General features: G+C 35.2%; 1 protein-coding gene and 1 long non-coding RNA gene across 4 annotated transcripts; one reads left to right on the forward strand and one right to left on the reverse strand.

Annotated features, from left to right (window-relative positions):
• Positions 1 to 5324: 5324 nt before the first annotated feature.
• LOC111402803 lies at positions 5325 to 6349 on the forward strand. The gene is made up of 3 exons (XR_002704357.1): positions 5325 to 5456; positions 5580 to 6008; positions 6118 to 6349. It is a non-coding gene; the product is annotated as an uncharacterized LOC111402803 (long non-coding RNA).
• Positions 6350 to 14018: 7669 nt separating this feature from the next.
• On the reverse strand, positions 14019 to 20700 carry LOC111402524 (choline transporter protein 1). Of its 3 annotated transcripts, none has more exons than XM_023030895.1 (10): positions 20296 to 20700; positions 19311 to 19669; positions 18939 to 19084; positions 17727 to 17910; positions 17134 to 17207; positions 16944 to 17057; positions 16248 to 16604; positions 15806 to 16066; positions 15125 to 15352; positions 14019 to 14421 (listed from the first exon to the last, which is right to left on the reverse strand). In XM_023030895.1, exons 1-10 carry the CDS (start codon positions 20490 to 20492, stop codon positions 14236 to 14238), a joined length of 2106 nt encoding a protein of 701 aa, XP_022886663.1. In that variant the 5' UTR covers positions 20493 to 20700; the 3' UTR covers positions 14019 to 14235. The 3 variants fall into 3 exon arrangements, with proteins under 3 accessions (XP_022886663.1, XP_022886667.1, XP_022886664.1); XM_023030899.1 differs by lacking the exon at positions 20296 to 20700 and adding an exon at positions 19806 to 19998; XM_023030896.1 differs by lacking the exon at positions 20296 to 20700 and adding an exon at positions 19782 to 19804.
• Between the last annotated feature and the right edge of the window lie 319 nt (positions 20701 to 21019).

The following is a 21019-nucleotide window of genomic DNA, read 5'->3' on the forward strand; positions in this document are numbered from 1 at the left end:
CTGCTACGTTGGGCTGCAGGGTTGCCCAATTGCCTATGTCATATCTTGGGCTATCTTTAGGAGCATGGTTTAAAAGTATACATATATGGAATAGTGCTGTGAAAAGGGTGGAGATGAGGCTAGCAAATTGAAACCCTATGTATCTTTCAAAGGGAGGTCATCTAACTCTTATTAAGTCCACTCTATCGAATCTCCCTACTTATTTTTTGTCGTCGTTTTCGATTCCTGTTGCGGTGACAAAAAGATTAGAGATGATTCAAAGGGAGTTTTTTTGGGAAGGATTAGGGGAGGAAAGGAAATTTCATTTGGTCAATTGGGGAGCAGTTTGTTCTCCTAAAAGGTTAGGAGGTCTTGGATTGCAGCCTTGTATTATTTGATAAGGCATTGTTAGGTAAGTTGTTGTGGCAGTACAAAGAGGAGAATGAGAGCTTTTGGAGAAAAATTATAGGGGTGAAATATGGTGTTATGGAAAGGGGATGGGGATGGGGTTCAGTTGATGATTGTGGTTCTTATGGAGTATGCTTAAGGGTGTCAATGGACCGAGCCGACTATGAAGCTTGTTTTGAAACGAGTCGAACCGAGCTCGACTTGTCCAAAAATGGGCAAGCTCGGCTCGACCCACGAGCTCGTGGGCCGGGCCGAGTCGAGCCCGACTCGCGAGCACACGTAGTTTTTCATTTTTTATTTTTTTATTTTTGGAAACAAATAGGTAAATTGGAAAATAAAAAAAATTTTAATTTTTAAATCATGAATTTTTTATATAAACATTTTTTATATATAAAAAACTAGGTAAAAAAATTTTATTCGGGCTTGAGATCGGCTACTTAAATTTAGAGTAGGCGGAGTTAAAAAATTGTGTTGTTTGTTTGTTTGTTCGTGTACAATTTTTTAAAGAAAATTTAAAACAGTATTAAAAATTATTTTTTCAAGCAACGCTGCGCTTCCCCTTACATATAATTTTCGAAGTAAATCCTTCTAAAAATTGAAAGGGTAATCGAATGCTCTTTCAATTATCAGAAGTCTTCACTTCGAAAATTATATAGAAATCTTTCAATTCGAAGATTATATATAATCTTCGAAGTGAAAGACTTCTGAAAGGGCAATTATTCGATTACCCTTTCAATTTTCAGAAGGAATTTAGCTCAAAAATTATATGCAAAGGTACGCACAGCGTTGTTCGAGAAAAGAATTTAAAATGTAGACATATAGTAGTAATAGTACCAAGTACTAACAAAAATTTAACTAAATTGACGGAAAGAAATTTTTTTTTTCTTTTTTTTTTAACTAAAAGAGATAGAAAAAAATAAAAATGAAATCTTTATTATTATTTTTTTTTTTTTTTAAAATAGATAAAATATAAACACTCCTCCTTTATCCGGGCTTGGGCCCGATTACTTAAATTTTCAGTAGGCGAAATTAAAAATTATACACGAACAATTTATTGTAGCGTATATATTTTTTAAAGAAAATTAAAAGTAACGATAAAAAAAGAAAAGTTTCATCAATATAATTAAATCAAATAACACACACTTTGACGACATTCAAATTCGGCATATTTATCTTTAGTCGAAAATGAGTGTCCTGCCAATCCTTAACGCAATTAACGCTTCTAAAATATCTTCTTTCAGTCGACTCTTGACCTCGCTCAAAACTAATTTACCTGCACTAAAAGCAGACTCCGAAGCAAAAGCGCAAATCGGAGGTGTCATCAGATATTTTGCAATCGCAGATATAATTGGCTAATGTCGTTCATACCTTCGCCAAATTCAATTACTTCGTCTGAACTTTTTTTTAATTGTTTTATCTGTTGACATATTCTGATTGAAATAATCAATTAATTCAGTAGGCAATGGATTATGGCTTGAGTCCGTAGATGTTTAATGAGAATGAGATACATATGGTGACAACATGGCAGTGGCAGTAGATGAACACATTGCAGATGAATCATATCTATACGAATTAATTCCTTGAAATAAATTAGATATTTTCACATCTTCTTCTTCAATTTCAACGGAAGGAGTAGGTGCAAATGGTACCCGACTAATATTGGTACCCGTTCGGTTCGCATATAATTCATACATTTCACATAATGTTTGCTCTAAAATTCTATATGTGATAGGTGTATCAAATGTTAAGGCGTTTGAAATTTGATCAATTATATATTTAGTTCACGCATGCTAAAGGAAATAACATAGGCAAGTCTTCTCAATATTTTCTAAATTTTAATTCCGTAGCAATTATAATTTTACTAAAATCAGGGTCATTTTGTATTTATGAAATGATCTTGCACTTATATAAATACGTTCAAGCACCATACAGTTGGTGGGATAGTAAACGCCCGATAAAATCTTAGTGGTTTCATAAAAAAATGTCAAAAATCTTTTAACTTTCAAAGCTATTTGCCAATCATGTTCAGTTAACATACCCTCGTCATCACTTCTAACATGTCTATTGTTATAAAAGTCGGTTATTAAATATTCAAAACTTCACATGACTTTAATAACAAGTAAGTAGAGTTCCACCTATGACCTACGTCGCTAACAAATGTTTTAGCATTTTGCACTCCTATTTCGGCACAATAATCCTCAAATGCTTGTTTTCTACTTGGGGAGATTGTGATATATATTAGTGCGTTTCTTATATTTTGAAGTTCATCCTTTATATGTTTTAAACCATCCTGGACAATTAAATTCAAAATATGACATACACAACGAATATAAAACAAATACCCACAAAATCAGGTTGCAGTACCCTATGCAATTTATCGGCAACTACTTTATTAACACTAACATTATCGAAAGTAAATGAAATAATTTTACTTTCGCAATGATATTCTCTAATAATACTAATAATAGTATATATTATTAGTATTGTGAGGAAACTTAATAATTCTAAAAACAATAATTTTTTTATGCATGCACCAAAGTGGGTCTATATAATGTGCAGTTGCACATATATATGCTCTTTTATTAATCCCTTCCCATATATCTGAAGTTAAAGATATGACACCCTCATATTTTTGCAAATCAATAATTAATTGTTGTTTTGTTTTAGTAAAATATTGTATTTTATCAGAACAAAGAGTGTTTACCTTAGCTGCAGATATTCTTTCACATACGAGACGTAGTGTTGATTATCAATTAATGCCAAAGGCAACTCAGCACCAGCAACAAGTTTCACCACTACGGTTCAAGCTCTCTCCTCCGAATACACCAATGTGGATAGGGGTGCAGCAGAACCACCTGCCTTTGGACTGTCAAATTGCAATTGTGTTTGACAGCCTAAAATAAGTCCGTGTTTGGCTGCACATATCTTGTAATGACGGTTGAGATGGGTGATACCAATTCCTCTTTGCCATGCCAATCTTTGTTGGCAGTATTTACATACTGCTTTGGATTCTGGGTCTCCATTGACGATTTTTCCCGTTGAAATCAACTTAAAGTGATTCCAACATTTTGCTTGTTTTTTCCCCTTTAGCTTTCCCCTCGCATCAGGAATGTTTAATTCAACCTCTTATTCTTGATCGTGTTCCGCTTCGGGAACGTCAACATCATCCAAATTAATTGGATAATTTGGATTGCCGCTTACATGATGATGAAGATCCAAATATCTTCAGGTAGTGGTACGTCATTTAGACCTTCAAATTGATTTCGAAATTGACTTTGCGGTATCATAGGCAATTCGTTTCCTCCCACACCGAACAAGTTTTCGACAAATGTGTGTGAATCCATTTGTTTAATTGTAATAAGTAATAACTAGTAAAAGAATAATTGTATAAATATTGTGAGAAATGAAAATTGAATGAAATTTCAATAGATATAGTGATAACTGAGAAATGAGAATTGGATATTGTATATAAAAATTGCACAACTATCAACACAACACAAGAGAGTTGAGAGAAAGATAATTGAGAGTTGAGAGTGAATTGTATAAAATTTTGTGGTTTAATGACACTATTTATAGAAGAAGAGGAGGGAAGGGGAAAAAAAACTTAAAGTTAAAGTTAACGGTTAAAAAAAAATTAAAAAATTCAAGGACCAAAACGGTCACTGACTACGGTCACTTTTTACAAGAGCCCACGAGAAACGAGCAGCTATTTTGCCACCGAACCGGCCCGCTCAGCTCTGCCTAGCCGCCCACGAGCTCCGTTTTCGCGAGCCGACGAGCCGCTCGGCTCATTTGTCACCCCTAAGTATGCTTGTGGCAGTATATTCGATGAGGGTAGAGTGACTTTCGAGATAGAGTGACATAAATGCTGCGGCTATAAATCATATAGACGGGCTACCTAATTTTATGTTGTTCATTTCTTGTTTAAATTGATAATATACTTCCCTTGTATCATCTTTGATTAATAAAATATTAGATTACCTTTCAAAAAAAATTAAATTAAATTAAATTAAATTCCTACTGCTTAGGGGATTTTTTTTATGATTGTTAATGAGTGGTACTTGCTTAACAATTCAAGAGGAACAATTTTTAAATGGAAAAGGAAACCGGCTAAGAGTATCCTTGTTATGATTTTCCGTCTAGGACAATTTCCATTGAGATCTCTCCATTATAGTAAAACTTGTTGATAAATTCAATTTCACTTCACCAACTTGCTCTGGGATAGCATCAATAGTTACTGGTATAACTTATAAGAAACCTCTCTGATTAGGAAAGGGATTCCTACCAAATCTGATAGGTGTTTAATCTGGACGTCGGCATCTAATATTGAAAGTAAAGTCACAATACGTGGTAAACACCTGAATTTCTGCTAAGCGAAGTTAATGATTGCTTGAAAATCCTTTTTTATATTTTGTACTCTAATTTTCTTTTCCTCTGTCAATGTTATACCTTTGATGTGGCTTGGGTCCCATCTCACTTCTCTGTAGTTTATTTCTCTAACCTGGTAATTTGTTGATACAAATGTGCTCATTAATCATCTGCAAAGGAGGTTAACATTTCCTGTCTCGGGCCTGATGCCATTAGATATGCTACCAAGAGTAATGTTTTACAAAAAATTTGTTTTAATCAACATATCATAACCTAAAATTATAGTATCGTATATATAATTTAATAATGAAAAAAGTGCGCATTCAAGGTTTTATTATGAAGAGTGGCCTTTGTTCGACTATGCTCAATGCAAATATGATTTTTGTTCATTAAATCTTTTAAATCAGATGAGTAGCTATTTGTTTTATTAACATAACTTTAAATTAAATTATATATTACACTACCAAGGAAGGAAAATATGTATGTCTTGGAGCGTTTAAGTGTGTCAGCAACCGCATGACATGATACATGTCGGACATGGACATGGACACTGACACATACACATACATGTCGCACCAGAGTGCAGGAGTAAGCGGGGGTTTTGCTGGACCAAGGATTAAACCCAAGATGAACTGTTTTGGTTTAATAAGCCAGAATTATTATTATTATTGTTATTTTTAATACATTTTATCCTTTTCCAGGTTGACAGGTTTCATTGTAATTCTAGTCCTGATTTCTTGTCCTTTTTTTCCTATGATGCTTCTTCTTCTGGTCCAAACACGGTGTATTGTTAATGACTATTTTTTTCTGCGTTCACTTTACAGAATGCATTTGAGCTTGCTTCTTTCTTTTGGTTCTGGGTACTCCTTTCCTCCTGTAGTTCTTATGATTGTTTCAGAATTCTGTCATAAATAATCAAGGGGGCCCGATGACATTAACAAGTTTTACATTGTTGTCATTTTGAATTTTAATCTCTGGCATTCCCCTACCTATGAATTTTCCCAAATACTAATGTGCTGTATGAAAGATCAATGGAGACGCATTTCTCAACGTTAAAGGCTAAAAAAAGTGGATTTTGCTTTTGTGTTTCTTCTCGTTTTTTTCTTTTTCCTTGGGTAGATAGGCAGTTCATGAAAGTGATAACATCATATAAGCAGCTTTGACAAAGGTGTGCTTTTAATGCAGTTGCAGTCCGGGTATAATTCGTGCTTCATAAAGAACCACTTGCTGTTATATCTGCGACTAGTTCTGGGGTATGCATAAATTTTAAAATATCACGCAATATTCTTCGCTATATTCTGCATAAATAAATTATGTTGAGTTTAATAATCGTAGCTTGAGACTGCAGTTTATTTTGCATAGGTTTGTGGGACAGTTTTTATGCAGCTATAGCACCTTGCCACTATATGCACTGGATACTCAGGTACACGGACGAACCGAGAACATAAAATCAGAATCCACTGTTGCCTTGAAGTTAAAAGATGCACTGATCAATTAAAATGCATTGTCCATACGTTTCCTTCTGATAACATTTAAGTGCTGTTTTGGAATGTAAGATTGAACCACTCACAAGAAAGAAAAAGGCTGAAATCTTGTTTATGGTTCTTTGCAATACTGTATTGTAATGTTTACTGTTGCGGAATCTCTCTTGAAAGATCTTCAAACCGATGATTTTCGAGCTCAATCCAACGCACCTTTCTCAACCAACAACCAGTCCAATCGACTCTAAACCACAACCAATTGATTCACCTAGGTTGCTATTTAATCATACCCACGTAGGACAAGAAAATATGATGATTTGTGGCCACAAAGGTTAGGAGAAGACACCACAAAGGTATACTATGAAGGAACCACCAATTGCACACGTTATACAAGCGTTCTGGACACTTTTAGAGACCTTTTTTCTCACACAAAGGGGGGCAGTCGGGATTCTCTTTTTCTTCTCTCAAAAGCACACAATACATCATAAGAAAGTGGCTAGCGTTATAGTCATATATATACTATAGGGTTAGACTTTAAGTCGGACCATTAAAGGGGTAAACAAGCCAAGATTTAAGTCATCCATAAGGGAATACAATTGGGTCAGGTGTAGCTCATGGACTTGGTTGTTGGACTTATTTCATTCATTGACATATGCCTATAAAATAATTTTAACTCACGTTAACATCATAACTAGAAATTTATTGGGTATCAAAAACCCAACAAATCTCCACTTTGATGCCCAATAAATCTACAAGCAATCAAAACACGGTTAGCACTTGTATAATGAAGGTAGCCAATAAAATTGGATCACAAACCTTACCTCGTGTTTCCAACTTGAAACACATACCATACCTGCTCCATGTACTCACTAGGGCTAAGGTCAAAAATACCAAAATAGAAGCAAATATTTAACAGTAAACGATCAAGAGCAAATACACATGCGATGATGATATATTATAGGATAACACACGCGGATCTTTTCAAAAACACGTTCACATAGAACCACAGATTAACACCAAGTCAATCAAACAACGGTCAACCACATATGCAACACATGCATAAATAACCCTAAGAAAAGATCTCACCACACTTATCATATCCCATTCCATGTTGCTCACATTTCGAGAACACATATCTCCTCTTATGGCCCACCAAACTCACTAGACAGATCACTCAACTCATATCTAACTGGCAAGTCACAATAGATCCTAAGTCCACGAGATAATCCTCTATCTCCACAATACTTCTCCCGACCTACGTGGATAATAGGTCTCCACCTAACAGAAGTGATAGAAGTACCTCTCTCACACTTCACCTGATGAGGGTCTCTTTCCAGATAAAGGATTCTAGACATTTGATCACATCTTCACTCGTAATCCAAATGTCATACTCCACATCCCCGATACAAACCACCATGTACCCCTAGACATCTATACTCCACCTTACTAAAAGACACACAACACGCTGTTAATGTATCCTAACCCATTATGCATACAAGCAATTACACAAAGTAATCCTAATGTCTCAAATTCATGCAAATGCACATATCAAGCACATTGAGATGTAGCAGATAATCATGCAACAAAATTTAGACAATCACACACATGCAGAAAAGGATTACACACAGATGCATATGTAATGACTAGATTTATACTTAATAAACCTCAATGCGATCATAACTCGACCCCTTAACCAAATTTGTTTCACCTCTTATCTTACCCTTCAGCTTATCTTTCTTCTTGGGATAGTCCCTAATAAAGTGTCCAGACTTACTACAATTGTAACACCTTCTACCACTAGACTTATCTCGTTCCTTGTTCTTCTTCTTACTACCCTCATCATTCGAGTCATTCACTACTCGAATCACTACCGTCTTGAGTTCTACCCAAATTCATCTGCTTAAACTTCATTCTACTTCTCATCATATGTAACTCGCCACTCCTCTTATCCTCTTTTTCAGCCTTAATCTCCACCTCCTTACTCTTAAGCGAGTCTATGACAATCTCGGGTGTTGAGATGTCCCTACCGTACTTAATTGCATTCTTAACTTCCCTATATGAATCAGGTATAGAATTAAGCAGGATAATAGCCTTATACGTTTCAAACACATTTTTATCACAATTAACGATATCTTGAACTACCTTGTTAAAGACATCCAGATTGTCATCAAGATCATTTGAATGATCCATTTTAAAGCTGAAAAAACGTTCAAGCAAGTACAATTTATTAGGAGTTGATTTAAGCAAATATAAGTCCTCCAACTTTTCCCAAAGTTATTTTGTAGAATCCAGTTTTCTTACTTTTCTCAAAACAGTATCAGACAGGTGTAAAATAATTGAAGTGTATGCAAGTTCATCATACTCTTCTTTTTGTACTTCTGTTAAATTTGTAGGAAATTTGTCATCTATGGCATTTGAAACTTTTTGTTGGACCAAAATACCTTTCATCTTTCGTTGCCAAATTGAAAAATCTCCTTTCCCATTGAAAATTTCAACTTCAAAGTGTGAAGACATTTTTAAGGAGAACGTAAAAAAATAGAACAACCAAGTCACAAATAGGTCACACAAAATAATTCTAAAGTCACAATATACACCGTTCTAGATTTTCAGGGTTTCGTAAGATTCACGATCTTAAATCAAGGGAATGTTCGAACAGATTAAGTCCAGCCGTCCAGGTATTCTAATTGGATAATTAATGCAAACACGAAAGTATATAAACAAAAATTTCAAATTTTCACGCAACAAGTCTCACACAGTGACTATATGACAGATAAGCACAAAATCAACTACCAACTTGCGATCAAAGTTCAACTCTTCAAAAATAGGGCAAATAATTCCTAAATTTTCTAGCACAAGCAATTGTTGCCAAGCAATGACAACCCCCAATCCTAACGATCACCCCACACGATGATCTGCTAATGCTGAAATTTAAATTGAGTTAAGCCAATATACCAGAGCGGACCTATCCGAGTCCGTAAATTACGAGAGTTGCGAATTTATCACTTTAGGACCACCACTATTCGTCCTAAAGCCTTTGGAAATTATAGCAACCAAAAAATCACGATCAAGTCCCGAACGTTTGAAGAACAACGCTGTTCAAATTCTACTGCGTACCCTGAAACAGAAAACTTTCAACATGAAAAATGTCAAAAATAATATGAGGAACAAACTGCCGGAAGAGACCTCAAAATTCCCGCTCACACGCCCTCACGTGCGTCTCCTCCTCTCTGCGCATGGGCCACACGCATCGGAGTTAACCGTCACGCGCCTCCCTGCAGGGTGCGCCTCCTCCTGCACGTCATGTCAGTGGTCTTTGTTTCCCCAAACTCCTTCTGGATTGATCAGAAAATGCGAAAAACGGAGACTGATTTTGACAATTTTTGGACAGCTTGTTCGATTTGATTTCTACTGCGATTTTTGGACTTTTTTGGTATGTTTTACGAGCCAAAACCACCACCTTGAAGTTCTGATACCAATTATTGCGGAAGCTCTCTTGAAAGTCTTCAAATCGGTGATTTTCGGGCTCAATTCAACACACTTTTCTCAACCAACAACCAGTCCAATCGGCTCCAAACCACAACCAATTGATTCACCTCGGTTGCTATTCAATCTTACTCACGTAGGACAAGAAAAGATTATGATTTATGATCACAAAGACTAGGAGAAGACACCACAAAAGTATACTATGAAAGAACCACTAATTGCACACGTTATACAAGCGTTCTGGACACTTCTGGAGACCTTTTTTCTCACACAAAGGGGGGCAGCCGGGAATCTCTTTTTCTTCTCTCAAAATCACACAATACATCATAAGAAAGTGGCTAAGGTTATAGTCATATATATACTCTAGGGTTAGGCTTTAAGTTGGACCATTAAAGGGGTAAACGAGCCAAGATTTAATCCATCCATAAGGGAATACAATTAGGCTGGGTGTAGCTCATGGACTTGGTTGTTGGATTTATTTCATTCATTGGTCTATGTCTATGAAATAATATTAATCCATGTTAATATCATAGCCCGAAATTTATTGGGTATCAAAAACCCAACACTTACCAAAGCAAACTAGCTGTAGTAATCCCAGAAATGTTTAACATTTTCCATTTTTTTATCTTTTTTTGCCTAGCTGGGAACAAACTACAAGGCAGCGCTAATTCCACAAGGAATACGGGGAAGGCAGCTATGAGAAGGAGAAGACGTGGCACTTTCACAGATGATTCAACTATTCATATAGCCACGAGTACAATATTATCAGTCGAAGAAGATGTCAATCAGTTGGTAGATTGTCCTCGAGTAGTCCCTCAAACAGGCACAGAAATCGAGTTGCAACCACATATTGTTATATCAGTGGTCATTCTTCTGTTGCTAATGAGACTTCGAGCAAGATTGGGATGCCTCTCCTTCGATCCATTTCTTCCACAATTTCTACCAGGATTCAGCCAGAAGTAATTACGAGATCCTTGACAATGCCCACAAGAAGAGAATGGAAACGAGACTAACAGTGTTGCCATAAAAAGTCGAGAAAACAAAATCAAATCTAGTCTCCTGTTAATACGTTTGCCGGTGTTAATTGTAACATAAGTTATAGATGAAATAGATGTTAACATGCGAGTTTTGTTGCATTCAAAAATGTTATAGATGCAAGAGGTAAATTATGAAGGAATAACATAGTGTTGAGGAAGTTGTATTGCCAAATCCACTTGGAAAACCTTTATCCATATAATTCCTTTTGTTTTTATTTGCTTCCAAATTTTATTCATTTTCTTTTCTGTATAAATTGCAAAATTGTGTTTTTTTTTTATTGGTAAATGTAAATTTTATTGATCAAAACTTTCATATACAAATACACCGGGTATACCTGAGCAAAACAAAGCCAATATTATATACAATTACTCCGAGCATACCTAAGTGATACAAAATAAGTAAAGTGCATAAAAAATCAATGACCCAATACCAAGGACTCGAAATAGATCAAGACATCCGGATACAAAGAGAACATAACTTTGTATACGTGTCTTGATCCGTCTCACAATACAATCCAAGTGAGGTGAAATGTCTTCGTTACGCGGTAACCAAATGTAGCAGACAGTACTTGCAAGTGCAATCCTTTTAACCTTGCTGAGCCATGATGTCCCACAAGCCTCTTTTTTCATCCACTTCAAAGCGCTAGCAAGTGTTGACGTGGATCTTCTGATGCTAAGCCACTATCTGACCATAAGGAGGATGTGAAAGAACATTCAAAAATAAGTGTCAGCCTGTTTCCGTCATATGCCCACAAAGAACACAATTACGATCGTTCTCCAAGTATTGCAATTTGTCTTTAGTTAAAAGTTTAAATTGAACTCCAAACCAAAGCAAAAATGAGTGCTTCGGTGTTATGCAAGATTTCCAAATATCGACAGCCCAAATCCTCTTAGTACCTGTTGGTTGGAAGTAATCATATGCCATTTTTTGTGTAGAATTTTCCACCAGTTGACCAAGCCTCAAATCTGTCCAAAATCGCCTGAAAACGCTCACTGTTCTGTGCATTCACAGTAGGGGTGAACAAAATTTTCAGACCAAACCAAACCAAACTAAGTGGTTTGATTCGATTCTATCAAAAAAATTAATGGTTTTAGTTCTTTGAACCGAGAACCATTTGATTTTGATTTTGATTCAGTTCTAGTTCAAAAACCAAAACCAGAACCAAACTTAATATTTAATTCTATATATAATAATTAGTGGAGACCCTAATTTTATATTCATTGGAGATAGCCCATTAATTGAATACAATTTATTAATCAATTTTTTGGATCATTAGAGATAAACAACTCATTAGTTGTCTATATCCTAATTTTGTATTCAGATGAATTATTCCTCCTTCACTCCTTTTCAATTTACACAATGTCGTAGCATACTAGTACCGCATTTCATCAAGTCAATGAAGTGTCCTTTAAGATTGAAAAATAAAATTGTAAACTCTTTTTTTACCTTGATTGTTTGATGAGTTATTTGAGTTCTTCACAAATAGAGGAATACCCAATAAACATTCATGAAATATTAAACGATTAACATTGCATGTAAAAGTTGACTGTAAAAATTTTGATAATTCATTATTTATTGTAGGAGGGTGCCTTCAAAACTACTACAATTAATTTAGTGAATCATTGTTATTACTTTTTAAATAATTTTTTGTATGAAAACGAAAACTGATTTGTGTATTCAAATTATGAATATATTTTGTTTGTTAGTTATGATTTTTTTATCTCGATAATTGAAATTTGAACTTCCTAAATGTTTGATGTTTATTTTCTTATTTAGGTATACATTACTAATTTATATAAAGAAAATCTAAAAATTTAAGAAATGAAATTAGAATCAAACCAAAACAAATTAGAACCGAACGGTTCGATTCAGTTTGGTTTCATATATTTAAAAAAACCATTTGGTTCCATTAAAAAAAAAACTGTTGGTTCATGGTTCGGTTCAATTCTTTTGGAATCAGAACCATATGGAACCATGTCCACCCCTAATTCATAGTAGAGATGGCAATTTACCTTGTCCCACCCCTTGATTTTTTTTTATTATTATTTTTTTTTGGATATTGTTTTTTCGAGTGTTTCTTTGAATATTGATGTTAATTTGAGTATTATTTGTTTTGAATTTTTAAATTTTGAATTTGTATTTTATAATTTAATAGTATAACTCGAAATTTTGAAAATGTGTTTAAAAAAAAAAAGGTTAAATGGGGCAGTAAACGGGCAAAAAATTGCCCTGACCCCGCCCCGTTTAAGGCGAGGGGGGTTGGGGTGAGATGGGGTGGCGTGGGGCGAAACCCCCCGTTTCCAGCACTAATTCACAGCATTCTGATTTGTGATTCTTCCAGTATATGTAATCAGATTGCTGCCACCAACCACTTGAACTGACAGCACAAGCAGCCCTTGTGCATGAATTTGGGGTCGTGCAGCAGTTTTTTGCAGCATGTCCCTGATTTTCAACAGTTTTTTGGAGAGAGAAGAGTGATTTTTCCTTGGTAAAACATTCTAAATACAAGTCCCTTTAAGAAAAAATTAGTTAACCCAACGTATCCAAAGGGTATCATTTTTTTCATGAATATTCCATAGAGACTTAGTAAGTAAAGCTAAATTTCAACTCTTCAAATCCTTCAGCCCGAGACCCCCTTCATCTTTTGAAAGGCAAACATCCCTCCATGCCACCAAAAGCTTCTTGGATCCCCAAAGAAATTTCCGCCGACGACGACTAATAATCCTTGAGATAATTGTAATCGGGATAAAGAAGATAGAAAGATAAAAACACTCAAAACCTTGAGGGACGACTCTAATAAGTTCCACCTTACCTTCATAAAATAGCGAAGAGTAATTCCAAGCAACAATATAAGCTGTAATTTTTTCAAGAAAATGAGTGTAACAACTAACTTTGAGCTTTTTCGAAACAAGAGGGATGCCCAAATAACGGAATGGCATAGTACCCTCCGTGAAATTTGTGAGTTCAAAATATCATCAAAGTCTTGACCATGAATACCAGCTTATACATGCTAGATTTTTGAATGTTCATCCTTAAACTCGATACAAGACCAAAGTTTGAAAGGCAATCCATTAGAATTTACGACGACATAATCTCTCCTTACAAAGAACATTAAATCATCCGCAAAAGCTGAGTGAGTGATCAACATCTTGAGCAGCTCTGTATTATAATAAACATATAAAAAGTTTTATTGACTTTTTAGTATGGCCTCCATTGGTATTGAAGCCTGCCTAAAGGGCTTAAACAAGTAATCAAAATGAGTGATTTTAAAATTTTGCAGGGGCAATGTAAAGGTAAAAAGTTCACATTTCAGCACTTTGAAATTCCTTCACAAAGGCTTCCTCTATTCCTCAACTTTAACATACACAATGAGACATCACATGATATCAGAAGTGAGGCCAAAACCAACATAATAATATATCGAAAATCAAGCTACATTAAGCTAATTTGGTACTTTAAAGAAAAAAGACATTGAAGGTCATTGAGTAAGTCTCTGCATCTCATTTTGATCATTCAAAGTCTCCATGAGAAGGGGAGGAGCATATTGAGCAGTTCCTTGATGTTCATCAGAATCTTGGCAGAAAGAAAGAATGATAGTATCAATAGACATCTCCACCACACCAAAGAAGAGAGTGGCAACTATGTATCCAAGAATCCAACATACCTGTACAAGGATGACATTCATTTCATTCTAGCTGTTCTTTGATATAGGAAATATAATTACGTTATAAAACATTAAAATGTAAGAAGAAGAACACTATATAAGGAAGCCAGTAGACTTGGCATGTTTGGCTAAGCTTAAAATGTTTTCTTATAAGTAAATGAGTAAAGTTTTAAGACAAATCATTTTTTAGTGGCCAAAGTTGAAAGTAAGCAACTTATTTGGGCATTAAGGTGAAAATTAAACTAACAAAATAAGTAACTTTTATACTTAGAAATAAGAAAAAAGTAACATGATGAAATCGTGTTCGGAAATAAAGTAATATTTACTTGTTTTAAGCTTAGCCTAACGTAATGGCAATAAATTCAAGATAAGCGGTGTATTCAATAAGAAGCTCACTATCTCACAGCTATTAAAAATTATGATAAGCAATTACTTAATCAGAATTGCTAACCAAGCCATTTGTGTATACAGAATAATGATTTTAGAGTTTTGACTTGTCAGGCTACTATTCCGTCACAGTTATGGAGTAAGACATTTGAATTCTCAATAAGATGGAATAGTTTTTCAGTTATTTCTTTTCTGGCATTTGTTGATTAGCCTGATTAACACTAGTACCTGATCGCTAAGGCAATCTAGTACTAACAAATTTTGGAATGCTTTTGTCTGGGGAAAAATTTATTACATGATAATTTAAACGACATACCAGCACAGGAAACAGCGGGGAAGAAATCTTGTTATGTGCAGATTTATATCTGTGGGTGTCCAACATTAGAAAAGCAAAAAGGGCACTTGTAAGGCTGACACAGAGCTTCCCAAGGAAGAGAATCACATCTCCAAGAACATTCACCTTCCCAATCCGAAGGATGTTACTCATGATCAATTCTGTTGCAATCTCGGAAGCTTTAAAGAAGCCTTTGCCTGTTATTGCAATCTGCAACAATAGTTACACCATGAGAGAGAGAGAGCGCAATCAAACATATTCAAGTACTGCTTCAGAGACTTTTCAAGGAATAGTACATTCTTGATTGAATGACCAAAGATATGATAAGCAATAAGTTCCATTTTTGCAATGTGTCGGCCTGTCCTTTTTATGCATAATATCTATTCCTCTTTTTGGGTTCAGGTAACCCCACATTAGTGTCCACAGGTTGAACCCTCGACACTTATACAGGGCAAGTGATACCAGGACACACATGAACCTCATTATAAGAGTGACGAGGGTTCGAGTTGTGGGGACATCACCTTGAGGAATGATACTACCAGAGCCAAAAGGGGAATGAGAGTATCCAACATATAACCCTTGTAAAGGACTAATCACACTGAGTGGGAGCTTGAAGAAACGTGTTGTGCAACTGCATCTTAACTAGAAATGCTAGGTACTTACCATTATGTAAGCGTTGCGGTTCACAGATTTGATGGTCCAACTAATACACCTCAAGCAACCGTGTGAAGTGTGAAATACCATCTTACCAAGCCAGCTTCCAGGCATAGAATTTGAAAGTTTTAGCCTGCGACGGAGTGCTTCAAGTATAAATCGAATTGATTCAATGAACGACACAATCAGAGAACCAAGTGCAATAGACCCAAGACTATAACGCATAAGCCGCTTCATCGATGAGAAAACTGGAAGGAAGGGGATCTCAGGCTGCATTTACAAATAAAGCAGATTAATTACGAGAAAAATATGTGATCAGAACATAAGGCACAACAAAAATGATCAATTCTAACTGCACATAAAGCAGATGAACTCCATTTAGAGCATGAATATGATGAAGCCACACTTTATTGTGAAAGAGCATGAACTATATTATTGCTCAGATGCTTACCGATGTTTCACCTCGAGCCCAATAATATGAAGCAACAGAACCCGCAAGCACAGTTGAAGAGCACGCTATGAAAAATTGGGTGGCCCAATAGCCACCGAATAGGTGGAAAAGAATTGCTGCAGCAATATGAGAAGTATAATGGAGCCTATAACCACAGCATTGATCACAGCTTAACCTTTTCGATTTGAGATCATATGCACAGCAATTAGCACTGCATTCATTCTGTTGCACCGTTCCAGAACTGAAAAGATAGAGAGCAGCCGAAATCCACAACATAAAAAAAACTGCAAGCATGACATATGGTATAACTGGGAAAATTATCAATGCCTGGACTTCTCCTATAACCTTTGCAGCCACCTAGGATTTAAAGTTCAACTGATTAGAACAAAAAACATAATAACTAAACAAAAATATACCCGATTTTAAGATAAACAGAACAGTAAAACACGACAAACAAATCAAAAAGCTACATCAGGGCCTTAAGTAGCTAGGCACGTCTTGTTATCTGTGAAATGTCAAACTTATTTCTATTCGGACGAGGCACTAAGTGCATGTTTGATATCAAGTATCGAACAAGAATAGATAGGACAAAATACAAGATTTTAGCTTCTATTCCTTCCATAATACAGTTTGTACTGTAAAATCCACTTCAGCAAACGAGCCATAAGTATATTGGATAGATATTACGTATCATGCCTTGAGGACAGAGGTTGCCATAAGGATGCGACGGACTATAGCAATAGATGATAGGAAAGCAATTATCATCACGGCGGTCATGACAACAGCAGCAAGGTGGAGATGACTTGTTTCCTGGACAATGCATAATCTATATCAGGATAACAGCAGTGGGTAAAATAACAAGAACTTCATGAATTCAGTATCTCACCCTTGCAGATACATGATAATAAGGATCATGCTCGCCAATGATGGGAGAGATGGCATCATTCCCAATCCATCCAGCTACAGAGCAAGGAAAAAAGCATTTAAGTAATATTGTCTTTGACTCTTTAATATAGTTGTCACCAAAAATTCAAGCTCATACAACAATAATTAGGGAAAAGGAATTCAAGATTATACTTTGACATCTGGCAATCCCAAACCTTAGAGAACAATAAAAATTTACTCCTCCTTGGGCCACCAAAATACCCAACAGCTGCTCAATGTGCTAAAAAACTATAGTATCTATATTATAGCAAGAAATTTACATAAGCATAGCAAAGAAGATTGACAGAAACAAAGTACTTTAAAATGTTGTTCTATATTGCAAAGTGCTTTTGGTTTCAGAATTTTCCTAAGATATCTGTTCAAAACTCTAAGAGTTAAAATTACTAGTAAAATGATCATCTCATACTGCTATAATTTCCTTCAGCAGTTCAAAATTTTGTTTTTAAAACCCTAAATATTGCCTTGGTTAAAACAAACTCCAATTGGATTTCCCAATAAGCCACTTAGAAAAGCATCTTAAGAAGATGTCCTAACCTTTCAAGTAATAAAACATTGTCACCGATATTACGAGAATATTAAAAAGAATGACAGTTATCCATGGCATTCCAGCAACAAAATGACGGATCATCAAAAGCCAGATTACTGATAAGAACAGCGGCACAAGTCCTCCACAAACAAGCAATACGCGCCATGATTTTCCAACATCAGCGACATATCTCTGCAAAATAAAACAGAAAGGACAAGTTTTCAGTACGCCAACTGTAAAATACAATGGCAATGGATAAATAGTTTATTGCATTAATACAAATATTTATAGCAGGCTAAATAACAATCTCTAATCTACAATTCAAAACTTATCAAGCCTATTATCCATACAATAAATAACAATCAAATTGCATTTTCTCACTTAATTTTCACCAAAAAGTTTAAAATTATACTATATTCTGATATTGTTCACAAATAAGCACAAAGTTGTTTAAGAATATCACCATCACAGGATGATACCAATTGGCCATATCCATACTATTTTTCTAAAGCATGGAACAACCCAGACATGGCGTACCACAAACAGGATGGGTAGCCCTGTAGAATTTATTGTATTTTTTTAGCGGCTTTGCCGAGAATGCCTATTTAACATCAAAGGATTCTGATTGTTGGTCTAGAAACAACAAACATAAACAAATCAAGTTTACACGTAAAAGTTACATCTTATATTTCATTGGGGTTGAAGACCTTACAATGAGATTAAGCAGCCTGTTTGATGGCCAATATTTTGAAAATAAAAAATAATAAAAATAAAAATAATAAAAATAATAAAAAAAATTAATGTCTTGAATAGTGATTTTTTTAAGAATGTATGGTTAAAAAGTGAGGATAAGTTTTGGGTTAAATTGAAAAATATTTTATTATTTATAAGTGTGGTCGAAAATGAATATGAGAATTAAAGAGTTTTGAAACAATGGTTGTCAAACAAAGGCTAAATTTTATGAAAATATTCAGAGACATCAAATTTCTTATTAGGGCAGCAGAGCCACTGTATACAGCAAATCATCAATAAAGTGGACAAGGACTTCCAAGGAAACAATATGAAATAGAATTGTTTTCTGATGATGGGAAACACAAGTTACCCAAATTTAAAGAATATTGAATATAATTTCACCATAATTACTAGCTGGCTTTGGGATTCATTTCAGGGTTGAATACTTCAAGAAGCAAAGATAAATGAAGCATAGTTGTTGAGCCGACCTTCAGAACTGCCGACCGCGAGTTAATGGATCTGTGGACGGCTTTGTCAATTGCAATGTCCTCTATAATGCTCACTCCACCCATCTGCTGCCAATGCCTCATAGACACATTCGATACACGAGCAATAAGCTGGCAGGTCCAATAAACTGACAATGGGAAATTAAAGAATAGTATCAACAAAGGAATGCTTATAACATATATTGAATAAGATTTTACGTACAGTACTCCCAAACAAACATAATTCGGTGTTAAACTGGAGAAACAGAAACAGCAATGAACCACAGATAGTAAGACAGTAATATGCTAACCTAGATTCTCCTCCCCGTCACATTTTCATATGCTAAAAGTCAACACTAGAAATTACAAAATTACCATTAACACTTGGAAATACAACTGGATAGCAAGGTCCCAGAAGCTGGAGAGAAGTGTTCCTAAGCTCGGGAGTGAGGTCTGCAAAATAATCATAGTTTCTATCAATCCAGTCATCAATCGAGAGACGGATATCTCCTTCTGGATAATCACAGACCCAATTAAGGGAATCTTCTGATGGGATCGGACAATCCATTAAGCAAATACTCCGGGCATTGGAAATATGAAATTTGCTATCCTTCAAACCACTTTGGTAAACCTGGTTTGGGTTTAACCAGTATCTGAGTTCCAATTCACGAAGATCCCGATCAGCATGTCTGTCACCACACACGTTTCCTTTATAGTCCAGTCCATAATTTAGCCTGATCAGTCAAATCATACACATAATATCAATTAAAAATAGAGTGTAGAATGCAAAGAAACAATTCAGAAGTAAAATGAAAAACAGAAGCATTAAAAAAACTCAGAAAGTACAAACACATTCTTCAATAGAGAGACCATTCATGTGGAACCAAAAATTTTAGCTTCTCTTCTCCTCCGGTAGTATTTATGACTTATCAATTTCAATGAAAGCGCCCCCAAAATGCTAAAGAACAAATGGTCATAGAGCCTATAATCCAGCTTTGACAAAATTCACAGAAATTAAAAAGAAAAGATTTTAAAAACCACCGATCTGCATTCCCCTAAATTCTGGAAAAAAAATCCACTAAAATATCTGGTAGCCAGAAAATCCGCCTATTTTCCTTACCCCACCCCTTCAAACGAAAAAATAAAAATAAAAACAGAAAAGCACATAAAAGTTAAAACCCTCAAGTCAAGTATAAAGATGCAATTTTTACACAAGAAAATGAAAAAAGATTCCATTTTTGTTACAAGGGGGAGAAAACAAACGGATCAGAACTGCAAAAAGTAAAGCACACGATTTAGGGAATCTTAAAAATGGAAAGAAAAAAATAAAAAAGCAAGCATCTTTTCTTGTTATATGTACCTCAAAGGATTCCCCAGGTTGAAACCAAAGCTTGAATTAACAATCATTGCCACCCAGAACCCAATGAACATGACTAAAAACACCACATCTCTGCATTTTCTGTTATGCTTAATGATATCCTTATTTCCAGTCCCCATTCCAGCATTTCCATCACTTGATGGGTACCTCCCTATCACTGGCCCCAATGGCCCTCTCATCTTTGCCTCTATATAACGTATATATCTGCTGCAACTTTAGATAGAGAAGAAAACAGTGTATCTATCTCTGTTTATGTGTATATATATGCTTGTATGTATATGTTGGGGAGTGGCGTAGATGGAGAGTGTAGGGGCACAGTAGAAAAGATAGAAAGAAAGGAAAGTGTGAAAGGTACCAGAGTCCAACAGGGGTTAAGGGGAATATATTTAGTGCTATATATTTATTTTGTTAAAGTGGTAATGTTTTGAAATTGTTGAAATGAAAGCAGCTTTATTGTTAAGACAGAGATATAATTTGGATATTATTTTAATTCTTGTATGTAACGGAATCCAAGTCTCAGCCTGCTTGGCTGGGTCATATTGGGAAGTCGGTGGCGCCACCCGGCTAACTTGAGTTGGTGAGCCTGTTTCCATAATCCAAAGATTACTATTCTTAAATAAAAAAAAAAAAAATATATATATATATATATATATAAATAAATATAATTTTTTTTTTAATCCAAACCTTCTTTATCTTTTTTGTTTTC

This window comes from Olea europaea, chromosome 10 (genome assembly GCF_002742605.1).
Source record: "Olea europaea var. sylvestris chromosome 10, O_europaea_v1, whole genome shotgun sequence".
Classification (NCBI taxonomy): Eukaryota; Viridiplantae; Streptophyta; class Magnoliopsida; order Lamiales; family Oleaceae; genus Olea; species Olea europaea.